This window comes from Suncus etruscus, chromosome 3 (genome assembly GCF_024139225.1).
Source record: "Suncus etruscus isolate mSunEtr1 chromosome 3, mSunEtr1.pri.cur, whole genome shotgun sequence".
NCBI classification, from domain to species: domain Eukaryota; kingdom Metazoa; phylum Chordata; class Mammalia; order Eulipotyphla; family Soricidae; genus Suncus; species Suncus etruscus.
In genome coordinates, this window is record NC_064850.1 from 72,443,641 (window position 1) to 72,458,410 (window position 14,770).

The following is a 14,770-nucleotide window of genomic DNA, read 5'->3' on the forward strand; positions in this document are numbered from 1 at the left end:
TACTTACCCCTGGAGATGAACTTAGAGGCAACTCAGTATATGGGTTTTTTAAACTGTAGAAAAAATAATGGTCACTGTGATCATAGAGTGTGAAGATTCTTGAGATGGTGTATGTCTGAATCTTGACTTGTTTAGGAAATAGCACTTGTCATTTGAAATGTTCTTTGAGAATGAAATTATTCTTTTAATTTTATATGGCAATAACAATAACTCCACTTGTGAACTAAGATAGAGGCCAGAAGGATTGTCCTGTGGAGTAGGATCCTTGCTTTATTTATGGAAGCTGACCTGGGTTTAATCTCCAACATCCCACATTATCCCATGAGCCCTACCAAGAGGGATCCCTTTGTGCAGAACTGAGAATAAACCCTATGCACAGTCAAATATGACCCAGAAACAAATTAAAAAAGAAAAACAAGAGCTAGGGCAATAGTTTAAGTGGTTGAATAATCCAGGATGCTTGATGTCCTGACCTCAGTCTCTGGCCCCCTACACCCTGTCATAGCACTGCCAGGAGTGGCTATTAAGGTCTCTAAATCTCACAGTCCTTGCTCTGTGTTTTCCTATTTCAATTAATATCCATAGGATATAAGGGCCCTTAAAACAGTATACCTGAATACTATAATTAATATTTTTATTTTGTTCTGGGGCCACACTTGGTGATGCTTGGAGCTCTTCCTCTGTGCCCTGGGATCCCATCCCTCCTGGTCATGCTCATGAGGACCATATAGAGTGTTTTTTTACTTTTTGTGGGAGGGAGGCCCACACTCAGTGATGCTTAGGTATAACTCTTGGCTCTACAGTCAGGAATCACTCCTGGTGGTGCATAGGGGACTGTATGAGATTTCTGGGATCAAACTCAGGTCAGCTGTGTGCAAGGCAAGCACCCAACCTGCTGCTCTGGCCCTCCACTTGCTTCTTATATGCTAAAAGCTTTCTTGCTTGTTCCTCTCTGCTGGCTGCTTGGTCTGCACATTTGGCCAGTGTCAGGGCCACTGATCACTTCCTCTTGTTCTTAAGATTTCTCCCTGGCCTCTCTCTTTTGCTAGCATTTTGCTTCTTGATTTTTCTGAGCACAGTAATGTCTAAGACTTTCTGCTTCTTGCAGATCTTCTCCCTTGGCTACTGCCCAACTGGGGAGTGGCTGGCTGTGGGCATGGAGAGCAGCAATGTGGAAGTTCTCCATGTAAACAAGCCTGACAAGTACCAGCTTCATCTCCATGAGAGCTGTGTGTTGTCCCTCAAATTTGCTTATTGTGGTGAGTTTAATGGGAAGGAAAGTAGATAACACTGATGGTTTAAACTTTAGAAATGTCATACACGTCGTATCTGGGAAAAGTGTTCTTCTCAGCTGCTACATGTAAGAGCTCTCTTGTCTTAATATGGCTCTTTGAGCCCAGTGGTGTCTGTTTTGCTGTTTTCTGAACTAAGAGAAGTCAAGGGGCCATAAAATTATCTGGTAAAAGGTTTTTAATATATATACATTTGGTGGAGTGAGTCTGGGGTGAAAGTTAGATACATTTAACCTACCACTTAGAAAAGGAGTGGGTGAGAATTTGTAGTTGACTGGGGCAAGAGCTGGGGACTAGAATGAGGAACCCCTCATCAAGGAAAGAAATCTCTAGCTGTACCTAGATAGTTATGCATTACAGATGGCTTAAATACAAAAGTCATCTGGGGTCCAGCATTCTGGATGGATGGATGGATGAATGGATGCTGTATGGGTGGTTGCATACATGGATGAGCAGCTGCCATTTTCTGCTTTGTTAGTGTCATGTATGTATATTGTAGCTGGATTCTACTTAAGGATATTCGGTCCTTATTGTGAAAAGGCTAAGTCCTTTTTATTTAATTTTTTTCTTTTTATGCCACACCCAGAAGTGTTCTAGTCTTACTCCTTGCTCTGTACTCAAGAATTAACTCCTGGTGGTATATAGGGGACCTTATGGGATGCTATGGATCAAACCTGTGTGAATAAAATGCAAGGCAAACACCTTATCTATTATACTATCACTCTGGCCCTGGACTAAATCCCATTTTCTCATGAGAAAGCTAACTAAAGAACAGCTTTTGAAGCTGGAGCAATAGTACAGTGGGTATGGTGCTTGATTTGTAGGTGGCAACCCAGGTTTGATCTCTGGCACCCCATATGTATCCGTAAGCCCACCAGAAGTAATTCCTGAGGGCAGAGTCAGGAGTTAAGCCCTGATCACTGTGAGGCGTGGAAACTGTGAGGTGTGCAGGATATCCTGTATTAACTAGTTATTATGTCTGACTCATTCCCTACCAATAACGGAATAAATCCACAGTCACACAAGCTCCAAAATGGAGTCCAGATTTTAAAATTGTTTCAGGTACCAGATCAGTTTAGTGATAAATGCATGCCTTGTATGTGTGAGACCTTGAGTTTGGTACTCAAAATCACCCCATCCTCCCATTCTTTCAATTCCCTCTTTTTGGGTAGGAGGTTGGTGATGCTTAAGGACTACTCCTGACTATACGTTCAGAAGTGACTTTTGATGGTGATTTGGGGACGTATGCAGTGTCAGGGATTGAACCATGCAAGACAAGCACTTAACCTTCTGATAGCTCTTTATCCCCCAAATTGCTCTTTTTGTGCTTATGTCATGGACCAAACCACTGAACATGATAGATAATGAAAATGCTAAGTCCAAGTTGCTAATAATATTTTAGGAATAGTATAAAGAGGAATTAAAATTTCTTGTCAGCCACCTTGTTAATATACTTTTTTTTTTTATTTATTTTTAATTTGAGAGTGAGTTGAGGCCACATCTGGTGATGATCAGGGCTCCTGGCTTTGTGCTCAGGGATCGCTCCTCAAGGGACTTGGGGAATGAACCATTTGTTGTGCCTAGGATTTGAATTGAGTTTGGCTCTGTGTAAAGCAGTCACTTGACCTCCTCCCTCTTACTACCTCTCCAGTCTCTTAAATTCCCTTGTTTTTTTACTCTTCCTAGGTAAGTGGTTTGTGAGTACTGGGAAAGACAACCTCCTCAATGCATGGCGAACCCCTTATGGGGCCAGCATATTCCAGGTAAGTCAGAGCCCAGCCTGGAATAATCACTGGTCTACAGTAGGCTTCAAGGCACCAGAAGTGAGGGTACTTTCAAGGGAACAGGACCTCTGAGGGTCTTGTTGCTCTACACTAAATTTATACCCATTGCTTTCTCTTGCAGTCCAAAGAGTCATCATCCGTACTTAGCTGTGACATCTCTGTGGATGATAAGTACATAGTGACTGGCTCAGGGGACAAGAAGGCTACAGTTTATGAAGTCATCTACTGAAAAACGTTATCTGGTTTAACATTTATAGTTGAATTGGGCCAAAATGTTTTGAATTTGTAGAAATAGAAGTTCTCTAACTTTTAAAGCAGTAAAGCAACATGGAGAACCTGTTTTCCAAACCTTGACACAAAACTACTTGGAGTTTGCCAAGAAATGGTGAGAGTGTATCTACAGGAGGTGGCAATCTGCCTGGACCAGTGGAGCACAAGACAGAGGGGCCAAGGGACGAGGCTTGAAGAATGGACCTGGCTGACTAGACCCTTGGGAGCCTGCACCCTTTCTGTGTGCCCTGCCCACCTTACCTTTCTGTTCCTTGCGCTTCTTCCGATGTTCTGCCCTTGGTAGAGCAGTGCTGTCTCCAATGAACTTGTTTCCTGGTTTTGCATCTTGTGAAATGTTCTTTTGTATTTTTGTTGAAGGTGAAACATTTGTATAAATTGTAAATATATTTGGTTTATTACAGTAAAAGGCTTTAGTACCAATAAATGTTTTTCCTGCTTCCTTTTTATCACAGTCATGAAATTTTGATGCAAAATCCAATATTTGTAAAGAAAGTACAATTTTATTTTATTTTGGGGGTGGGTGGATGAGGTGTTTCCAAAGTGGTGATCAGAGGTCCTGGGACCACTCTGGATCATTTTTAGCCAACTAGCACCTGAGGATGCAGTGATACTCAGGTCAAACAATCAACAACAGACAACCCACTGAGGGAGACCATATGGAGCCAGGATCAAACTGAACACTTGACTATTGCCCCCAACCTGTACTTATTTTATAATTTTAGAAATTGACTTGAACTTGGAGTACTTTGCACTAGATTGTAGTCAGCTCTTCTGAGTGACTGGAAACTAAAGATGTAGGATCCTGAATAGTTGAAGATATTGTTCATGGCAGTTTTTTGGCTTTTTTTTTGTTGTTGTTGTTTTGTTTTATTTTTGGGCTACACTCAGTGACTCTCGGAATAGTCCTGGCTATGCACTCAGAAATCACTCCTGGCTGGGGGACCATATGGGACGTGAGGGGATTGAACCACAGTCAGTACTAGGCTAGTGCAGACAAGGCAGACACTTTACCATTTGCACCACCACTCCAGCCCCTATTCATGGCAGTTTTATTGGATTAATTTTAAATAACTGTCAAGATGCACCTTTTTTTTTTTTTTTAATCAGGACACTCTTGATTTCTAGGTCAAAAATTAAAACTGACTTTGTAGTGATTTGTTCTGTTCTCTAGGGAAACCCAATCTTCAAATCTATTCTTTCTCCTCATGAGCTGTTCATTTAGGAAGTAGAAGGGGTTAACCTAAGTTTACTGTTCTAATGAAGTGTGTTCACAAAGCAATAGACTTCACTAACCTCTCAAGGAAAGGTGGGTTGTCTATTGTTTTTGTCTCATCAATACTTACTTGATCTATTATATTAATTTACTTAGCCAGCTATTCCAGCACTGAGCCCTATCTTCTTAAGGCTTAGTCATCAGCTATTGTTGCTATCTATCAGTTGTCTGATTTTTTAATCTTTTTTTAGCTTTAACTAACTTCAGTAGGTAGAACCTGTAAATAACCAGGCTTTTAACAAGTTTTAATAAGTTATTATGCACGTTGTCCCTCAAAAGGCCTAGTCCCTCAAATAGCTTATTCTTGGGGCTAGAGCAATAGCTCCGTGGTAGGGTGTTTGCCTTGCTTGCAGCTGACCCAGGACAGACCTTGGTTTGATCCCCAGTGTCCCATATGGTCCCCCAAGCCAGGAGCAATTTCTGAGTGCATAGCCAGGAGTAACCCCTGAGCGTCATCGGGTGTGGCTCCAAAAAAGAGAAAGGCTTATTTTTTTACCTTATTATTTACTTCTGTGTTTTAGAAAATAAGGGTTAATCATTTTACACTCAGACTCCTGGTTGTTTAAAAATAGCACCCAAGGAATGTTTATTGCTCTTGTTTTCTTAGGATCTAGTGAATTGTTGGCAGTTTGTCTTTATAGTTTTTATTTGTTATCTAGTCCTTCTTGAATTTTGCATATTTAACAATATTATTTTGTTTACTTTTTGCTAAAATAATATTTATATTGAGAGCTCACTAACTATTTTCTCTTCTCATTAAGTGAATGTTAAAACCTTAATTACTAAAGCTGATTTTTCTCTTTCATTGTATATTGAAAGCGGTTTCTAAACTACCAACTCATAGAGCTTATTAATGTACTATTTACCTATCTCTCCTCTCTTTTCTGCTTTGCTTTCCTTTTTTCCATCAGTATGGTAGTGGGTAAGTTGCTCCAATGGAGACTGCAGGTGCACAGAAGTTCTCAGGGACCCTCTGGGTTTCCTCACTTTCAGTTCGAAGGTAACAAAATACAAGGCTAGGTAAAGGGGAGTTTATTTTTCTTTCAGAAAAGAAACAAATGCTCTTTTATTACCAATCTATTATTGGTGGAAGATTGGTGATTCAGGGTTTTTGCTGTGTGGCCTGTATTCATGGAGAAGGAACACACATTTTGAAAGGATTCCTGGGTTCAAGAAATACATTTTCTATTGATGATGCCACTTTCGTTTTTCTTTTGAATGAGAAACTGGTCTGTTGGAGTAGATTACAATAGCATTCTTGAGCTGGTTCCTCTGCTCAGGGGAATTTCCTACACAATTGTTTCCTCACTCCTAAGAAGGGACAGATAAAATTGTGACTGCCTAATAGGGTCTTGAGGACCTCATCACAGGTTTGGGTGGCAAGATTGTGAGTCACACACTAAGGATGTAAGTGGGAAAGTGAGTTCTGCCTAAGGTGTGAGAGGAAACTGGAATCATGTCACTATTGATCCAGATGTTGTGTTCCTCTTGACTTAAATAAATATGGATTATAAATTAGTGTTCAGTATATTCAGATTCAGCTAGATGATGACTGGTAATGTTGTTAAAGCTGTGCTTGGCAGTTTTCACTCTTAGCAAATATCAAAAAATTATCCCTATTTAATTTCAGAATTAATTTTCAGAAATTTCAGAAGCTGTTTTCTTATGTTATAGAAAGTAGAAAGTATAGAAAGTAGAAATAAAATTCAGTTTTGTCATATCACTTGTCCTCTTAAATCTGAGAATGGACTGAAATTTTTTCCTAATTACCCACATTTTCTCTTATTTTTTTTAAATGTTTACCATTTGCACAACTTAAGTTTCACTGTGACTTAAAAATCATACATATAGGGATGATGATTCTCATTCATAAAAAGTGTTACACATTGAGATGTTTCTTTCATTCAGATCCTTAGGAATTTCTGGAGATATGCAATCAACTACGAAAAAATAGAATATTTCAGTTCTTTGATACTGTACTGCCATGTTGACTTCTACAATTATGTGCCCATTCATATTCTCTCTTGTGAGCAGCATGATAATGTTAGCCCAATCTTAGGTTTACCAATTGTTGCTATTCTATAAAATACTCGCTAATGGTAGGCAGTAAGTATGCATCATTTTTCCATTTCATCTGGTTTAGATCTTAGTTTTTTGTTTTTGTTTTTCTTGCTGGTGCTAGGGATCAAGCTAAGTCCTCACTTATGTTCAACGGTGGCCTTCAAATATGCCACAGGTAAAAGTGGTGTAAACTGGAATCCAACAGGAGAACAAGGAGCCACAGAAAGGAAACAAAGTTCCAAAGAGCCACTGTCAGAAAAAAAGCTGTGAGACATTGTGCTCATCCCTGGTCCAAGATTGATTCTTGGAAAGAACCCTAAAGTGGTTCCCTCATTGATTGCCTCTCCCCATACTTACGGTGCACTGTACAGTTCTCAGAAAAGCTTTTAAAAACCTTTGAGTATTTCTTTTAGGCACTAAAGTGGCTGACTGGTTTTCTCAAGGTAGGTTTCTGTTGTATGAACTTGTATGTTATATTTCCTATATTGAAAATCTATAGTTTTTGAGAATTAAGTGTGTTGATTATTTTTCACTGTTGTTCTTTGCTTGCCTCTAAGTGGTGATTTAAGTGATATTTAGCCTTAGCTAATAACATAGGAATTAGTACTTACCTACTTCTAGATTTTTTTTTGCTTTGTTTTGTTTTGGTTACCTCATAACTAAATTCTTAGAAGCTTAAGTGGTAAGAGGGGGAAAAAAAGAAAATCATAGTAAAAAGACCAACACTGAAGTATTAGCCAAAGCAAACCTTACATCTTATGTCTATATCCTTTTTAGAGCTGAGTATCTGTTGAAGGAAAAAATGATGGATGGCCCTTAACTAGGATTTGCTCCTGGATCTGGTTTGCTAATCAAGTAGAAAAGCTTGGGGGTGGGAAAGGAACAGCAAAAAAATAAAAATAAAAAATAATAATAATAATAATTCTGCCTTAAGGCAAATGAAGATCCTCTCTCTTTTCTTTGTTGGCAAAGAAAATAATCACTCCTAGATCAGGGCCTTGTACTTGAGAAGTAAGCATTTAGCACTGAGTCACATCCCAATTTCTAGCTTTACTTGCATTTTTTTTTTAATTCAAGACTATAACTGGCAGTGCTGAGGGCTTACTGTTCTGCAGTCAGGGATTACTGGTGGATTCAAGGGGCCATAAGGGTGCTACAGATCTAGCATGGGCAAGCCATATGCAAGGCAAGAGCCCTATCTGCTGTACTAAGCCAACAGGGGGAAAAAAATCAGTGGGAGTTGGAGAAGCCTAGACCAATAGCAAAGGCAGTAGCATAGACTAATATGGTCCTGCTGCAGCAGCTTTGATAGCTTTATGTTAGAGGAGTGCAGCTGGCAATGGGGCAGTTCTGCACCTTGCCCTTCTAAGATAATCAGAAACATTGGAACTCAGAATGCTTCTCTTCAGCTTTAACTGTCCACCTTTTGTGGTGAAAGATCCTGATGCCACATCCAGTCCAAAAAAGGACCTTTGCACTAACTCTCCATAAAGGACAGTGGGGAAATAAAAGCTAATAGCAGTAATAACACTCAACATGTCTGCAGGTGCTTGAGTAACATCCAACTTGTAATGAGAACAGAGACCGGAACTAGCCCAGTGGGCACTGGGATGTGCCAAAAGAACTTCGCACTTGGCATGAGTTTCCAAACAGGTAATACAGATCCCAGGTGTGAAACATTGCTTGCTTGTCTGTGTGTGGCCTTGGGAAATTTCCCGAGCTCTTCTCAGGATCTTTCTTGCATAGCAAAATTGGAAATAAAATACCTTCCTTACAGGATTGTTGCAAGGATTAAATAATACAGTAGTCTTTGTTGTTCTTCTGTTTTGGTTAGGGGTCACACCGGGTGGCATTCAGGGTTTATTCCTGACTGCACTCAGGAATCACTCTTAGTGGGGGTCTGGAACTATATATTGGTAGTGGATATAGAAAACAGGTTGGGAGCTAGAGTGGTGGTGGAAGCAGTAGGGTGTTTGCCTTGTGTGTGCTAGTCTAGGAGGAAATGCATTTGATCCCCTGGCATCCCATCCTCCAAGCCAAGAGCAATTTCTGAGCGCATAGCCAGGAGTAAATCCTGAGCATCCCCGGGTATGACCCAAAAAGCAAAAAAAAAAAAAAAAAAAGGAAACAGGTTGATGGGTGTATGGCAAGTACCTTGTCCTCTGTATTATCACTCTGCCCCTCAGATAGTCTTTGAGGTGATAGCACTTTGAAGAACAATTTGAGACATTTAAAGCAAAATTTTGAATTTCTTTACACTTTTAACAATTTAGAGAATGTACTGTACTTGGGGAAGTTGCCACTTTAGGCCCAGTTTGGCTAGTGACCACTAAATTTGCCAGTCAACAGTTACTTTGTGGTTGGGTTTTTTTTTTTTTTAATTATTTAAGCACAATGATTACAAACCTGTTTGTAATTGGATTTCAGCCATAAAAATCACAAACCCCTTCACCAGTGCAACTTTTTTTATTTTTTTGTAATACATTTATTTAGGCACCATGATTACAAACATGTTTGTAGTTGGGTTTCAGTCATGAAAAGTACCCCCTTTCACCAGTGCAACCTTTCCACCATCAATGACCCCTATATTTCTCTTCCCCCACCCCCTGCCTGTTGGAGACTAGCATTCTATTTCTAATACTCACTACAATTGTCATGATAATTGTTAGTGTACTTACATCTCTAACTGCACTCATCACTCTTTGTAGTAAGCCAGCCCTCGTTATCTCTGAGTATTATTATCATACGGGTTTTTTATTTTATTTATTTATTTTTTAGTTTTTGAGCCACACCAGGTAATGCTCAGGGTTACTCCTGCCTATACGCTCAGAAATTGCTCCTGGCTTGGGGGACCATATGGGACACCAGGGGATCGAACTGCAGTCCCTCCTAGATTAGTGCGTGCAAGGCAAACTACAGCTTGTCCCACCACTCCAGCCCCTACCATACGTTTTTTTATTTTTTTTAATCCCACAGAAGATTGGGACTATTCAGTGTTTATATCTCTCTGACTTATTTCACTCAGCATAATAGTCTCCATGTCCATCCATGTATAGGAAAATTTCATGACTTAATTTAACAGTTGTCTAGTATTCCATACATACATCCATGTGTATGTATATGTACTGCAGTTTCTTTAGCCATTCATCTGTTGTCAGGCATCTGGGTTGTTTCCAGATTCTGGCTATTATAAATAGAGCTGCAGTGAACATAGGAATACAGAGGGCATTTTTGTATTTATTTATTTTTAATTATTTAAGCACAATGATTACAAACCTGTTTGTAATTGGATTTCAGCCATAAAAATCACAAACCCCTTCACCAGTGCAACCAGTGGTTGTTCTTGTTCTTTGTGATGTATACCAGTCTCTGGCATGAGTTGATATTTCATTGTTGTTTTATTAGTGAAGTGTGGAGCATTTTTTCATGTGCCCCTTGGCCATCTGTGTTTCTTCTTCGATGAAATGTCTGTTCTCTCCATTTTTGGTTGTGGTTAGATGTTTTTTCTTGTTAAGTTCCTTTAGTATCTTATATATCTTATCTGATGGGTATTGGGTGAATATTTATCTCCTTCAGTGGGTGGCCTTTTACCCTAGTTACTTTGTTACTTATGAATTTCTCCAGCAGCAGGTAGATGGTGAATTGCAAGTGCTTGCAGTCCCAGAATTGGTACTATCTGAGACACTGGCTAAATCTTTCCTTAGAATTCATTCAACTATAGGGGCCAGAGTGGTGGCACAAGCTGTAGGGTGTTTGTTTTTCATGCACTAACCTAGGATGGTCTTTTTTTTTTTTTTTTTTTTTTGGTTTTTGGGCCACACCTGGTAACGCTCAGGGGTTACTCCTGGCTATGTGCTCAGAAGTTGCTCCTGGCTTGGGGGACCATACGGGACACTGGGGGATCGAACCACGGTCCATCCAAGGCTAGCACAGGCAAGGCAGGCACCTTACCTTTAGCGCCACCGCCTGGCCCCCCTAGGATGGTCTTTGATTCGATCCCCAGCGTCGCATATGATCCCCCAAGCTAGGAGCAGTTTCTGAGTGCATAGCCAGGAGTGACCCCAGAGCATCATCGGGTGTGCCCCCCCCAAAAAAAAAGAATTCATTCAGTTGAAATATGTTGTGGAAAAGCAGTTTAGAAAGCAACTTGTTTTCAATCTGCCCAATTTTAAGTACTATTGACTTTCTTCAGGTCTGAACTCTGCATATCATCTCTCTGCTCTGGAATAAAGGAGCTAGCCCTGTTGGTAAATAGATTTGAATTAAGTAGGTTAGGTTGAGAAGGTCCCCCTCATTTTTTAGAACACCTTGATTTTGAAGGTGTCAACAATACTTTGATGCACGAGACCATTATTCGTGTCATGATGGGGACTTGCTACTATTTCTTTATTCTATTTCCCTCGCTGCGCCTACTTGTAGAACTACCTGGTACAGGGTTCAGAGCAGTGGCGCAAGTGGTAGGGCGTTTGCCTAGGACGGACCACAGTTCAATCCCCCCTTGTCCCATATGGTCCCCTGAGCCAGGAGCAATTTCTGAGTGCATAGCCAGGAATAACCCCTGAATGTCACCGGGTGTGGCTTTAAAACCAAAAAAAAAAAAAAAAACTATAAGCTATGAAACTGATGTAGAAAGCAGCAACCCCATGCAAAGCCACCAAAACTGAGGCATCATCATAGACTCTTGAGAGACCCAACTAGTAGGAAAAATTCATGGACATACTGGCCTCACAGCTGATCACACTGGGGCCCTTCAGAGAGGCCCCTTATGAACCCCTGCAGTTGCCATATGATCATATTAGTTCACTACAGATCCTCAAACTTGTGCATTGTGTGACAAGTGGCAGGCTTTGGAGAGGTTGGGAAACTAATGACCAGTTTGGAGGGAATTTTATATTCGTGGTGGGATAGTAAATGCTAGAAATGATTGCATCATGAACAACTCTGTAAAACGCAGTATCTAAAATATAGAAATTTAACTTAAAAGAAAGTTAAGACTGTGGTATTGGATTCGGGAGATAGTACAAGTAAAACATTAGCCTCGCATGTGACTGACCCGGGCTCAATCCCCAGCATTCCACATGGTCCTCTGAGTACATGAGAAATAATTCCTGAGCACAGAGCCCGGAGTAACCCCTGAACACTGCTGGGTGTGGCCCAACCTCCACTTAAAAAAAAAAAAACTAAGGCCAGAGCTGTGGCGCATGCAGTAGGTCATTTGCCTTGCACTCACAAACCTAGGATGGAACGTGGTTCACTCCCTGGCGTCCCATTTGATTCCCCAAGCCAGGAGCGATTTCTGAGTGCATAGCCTGGAGTAACCCCTGAGCATCACCGGTGTGGCGAAAAATAAATAAGCTAAGGCATGATGGGTTCCCAAATTAAATAATCACCTTACTGCACACACCAGCTAAGGTGAAAGCCAGGAAAGCATCCAAAGATCACAGGAAAAGAACCAAACTCTTCTGACTTCCATTTTTAATTTACTTACTTCAAATCTCCTACATACTTTCAGATGTAAGCACAGCACTCATTTTATCTTATGTTCTCAGCAATCACAAACCCTACCCACTCCCATTGTAATGCATAATACTCTGCTCTTAATTGACAGCATAAAATGATATAGCAGTATTTATTAGGCTACTTCTGCAATGTTACTCTAGCCACATATTGACTAATCATTAATACTGCATTAACCATCTTCACATCTAAAAGCCTTTTTTTCTTTGAATTATTTCCTTGAGTAACCTCAAGAGCGCACTTGCTGGAACATAGTGTATTATGTCTATTTTTCATTTCTGTCCTTGACTTTTTTCTTGCATAAAAGTAAAATGTTACTTCTACCCAAGACCAGCTCCTTGGTCATGAGTTTTATTTTTATAAAAGCATTTTGAGTATATTATTTTATGGGAATGCTTTATCTGGCTTAATTAAAGAAAGGAACAAGCTGTTTTCCTTCCCATAATACAAACCATCAGCACTCAAGTGAATCTATGCGCTGAAACTTACGCCCTTCTAGTTTTGTTTCTGATATTGTATGAAGTGACCCATATCCTACTTCTGCACAAAAGGCAGTTGATGAGAAAGACAAAGCTCTTGTTCTTTGGGTGAGTGATTCATTGGTTGATTGCCTAGAGTTTTCCACTTGGGAGCAAATTCTTTCTGTGGTTTCCAGAGCTTGAAGAGACATTAGTTTGCTTTTCAATTTATATGGCCATTCTACTGAATCCACCGCACAGCACTCTGCAATGGTAATAGCCCCGATACATAACTTCACATTTGGAATGTAAAGTGCAACCATTCTTAATAGTTTAGTTTAATGGCTATTCTTTTCTTTCCCCTCTGGTTCCTTGTCTATTTTTTTTAAGCAGACAGCCATTTTAGTACTACCACATTGCCCATTTAACATACCCTCTGCAGTGAAAATTATTTTAAAAACATCTAGAGTCCCTTAGAAAGCAGATCACTCAGTATGAGAAAATATTGATCTAATGGGAGTAAAATGACCTAATGAGCTCTTGTCTTGAATTTTTCTTTTCCTTTTCTTTTTTTTTTACTATAAGATATTTGAGTCTGATATATGAGAAAATGAGCAAACTCGGAGAGGTACTGTGTAGACTGGTGAGAGTAGATGTTCACTTCAAGTAATTTCAGTTTTTAATGTCTGGTCTTAAAAAATCAGCACCTATATATTTATATATATTGATTTATTTTCCTTGAATAACTGGATTTTGAAATAAAGAAAACTGTGCTGTTGTTGCTATTTTAATCTTCCTTTGAAGTTTCAGGTCACTTCTACTTCTTTTTCCTTCTCACACTGCTCAGCTGATCCCAGGAATTTCACAGCCCTGCTGACCAACTCTTCCTTCAGTGCTGGCTCCAGAGATCAGCACAGTTCCTGCTCTCATCTCTCAGGGGCTGGCATCTAGGATTTCGTTACCAAGGAAACGAGTCTCAGATGGGTACAAAGAAGGTAAAAGGTTCAAACATCCTATTTGAAATAATGAAATAAGAAGGCAACCCCTAACATCCCCTCCCCCCACTATCTAAAGGAAATTTCCATGGAAACAGGATAAGGGCTGCTGACAGCCTGCAATGACAGGAAATGGAGGCGTCTCTTAGGTGACAGGCATTCTGTGATAACCACAAATGCCAATTTGTACAATCCCTTGACATGCCATTGGGCTGTAAAGACTCTTTTATTTGGAGATTGAATAAAACAGTACCCACCCAGTCAAGATGCCTGTCCTAATGTCTTGCCAAGCAAGTAATGATTTGAAAATACTGTCGAGATCATTATTATTGCTTTTTACTGTGTCCACCTGATTCAGGCATGATTATCTTGTCGACCATGTTTGTGTCTTCCTTATTTCGGAATGAAAACTTAGTAGCATGATATCGAGCTCTTTCTGGGCAGCAGTTTATTACATCTGATATTTTGACATTCAGATATATGCAGACTTTCTTACAGAGTGTGTGTGTGTGTGTGTGTGTGTGTGTGTGTGTGTGTGTGTGTGTGTGTGCAGGAGTGCTCAGGAGGTCCCCAAGACCCTACTGATTGATTCTCAATCAACCAGGCCTGTGTTCAAACCTAGGATCTGAAGATATGGTGTGATTTGAGACCTGTAGTGCTAAGGATTATCAAAGACACCAGAGGTGCTGGAGGAATCATGTTATGATGGGGGTTGAACTCAGGTCAGGCACATGGTACTTTTGTACCCTAACCACTGTACTATCTTGCATGCTGTGTTCACATTATCTATTAATTCTTATCTATGTATTCATTTTAAGCATTTATATTCCTCCTGGAGTCTGAGGCCTGCTGCTATTGCCTCCAAGGTTTCTGAGAGAGAAAAAGAGATAGATGGAAATTCACCAGCCAGGGGAGGCCTGGGTTCATAAAAGAAAGAGAAAAGAATAGATAGAAAGCAGACAGCATCTCTCAGATGCTTTATCTCTGGCCCCCTGCAGACCAGTACGTGCTGCTCTGGTCACTATCCTGCCCCCCCCCCCCTAAAGGTCCAAGTTTTTCCTTTTATACCTGGTGTGATAAGGAGGCATACCCAAGGGCT

At 40.2% G+C, this 14,770-nt stretch overlaps 1 protein-coding gene across 2 annotated transcripts in view; it reads left to right on the top strand.

Moving 5' to 3' along the window:
• TLE1 (TLE family member 1, transcriptional corepressor) overlaps positions 1-3,791 on the top strand; it is a 105,752-nt gene extending 101,961 nt beyond the window's left edge. For both annotated transcript variants that reach the window (XM_049770569.1, XM_049770570.1), the window contains exons 18-20: positions 1,109-1,259; positions 2,979-3,055; positions 3,198-3,791. In XM_049770569.1, coding sequence (XP_049626526.1) covers positions 1,109-1,259; positions 2,979-3,055; positions 3,198-3,305 — 336 coding nt within the window. In that variant the 3' untranslated portion in view covers positions 3,306-3,791. The remainder of the gene's footprint in view (positions 1-1,108; positions 1,260-2,978; positions 3,056-3,197) is intronic.
• The last annotated feature ends 10,979 nt before the right edge of the window (positions 3,792-14,770 follow it).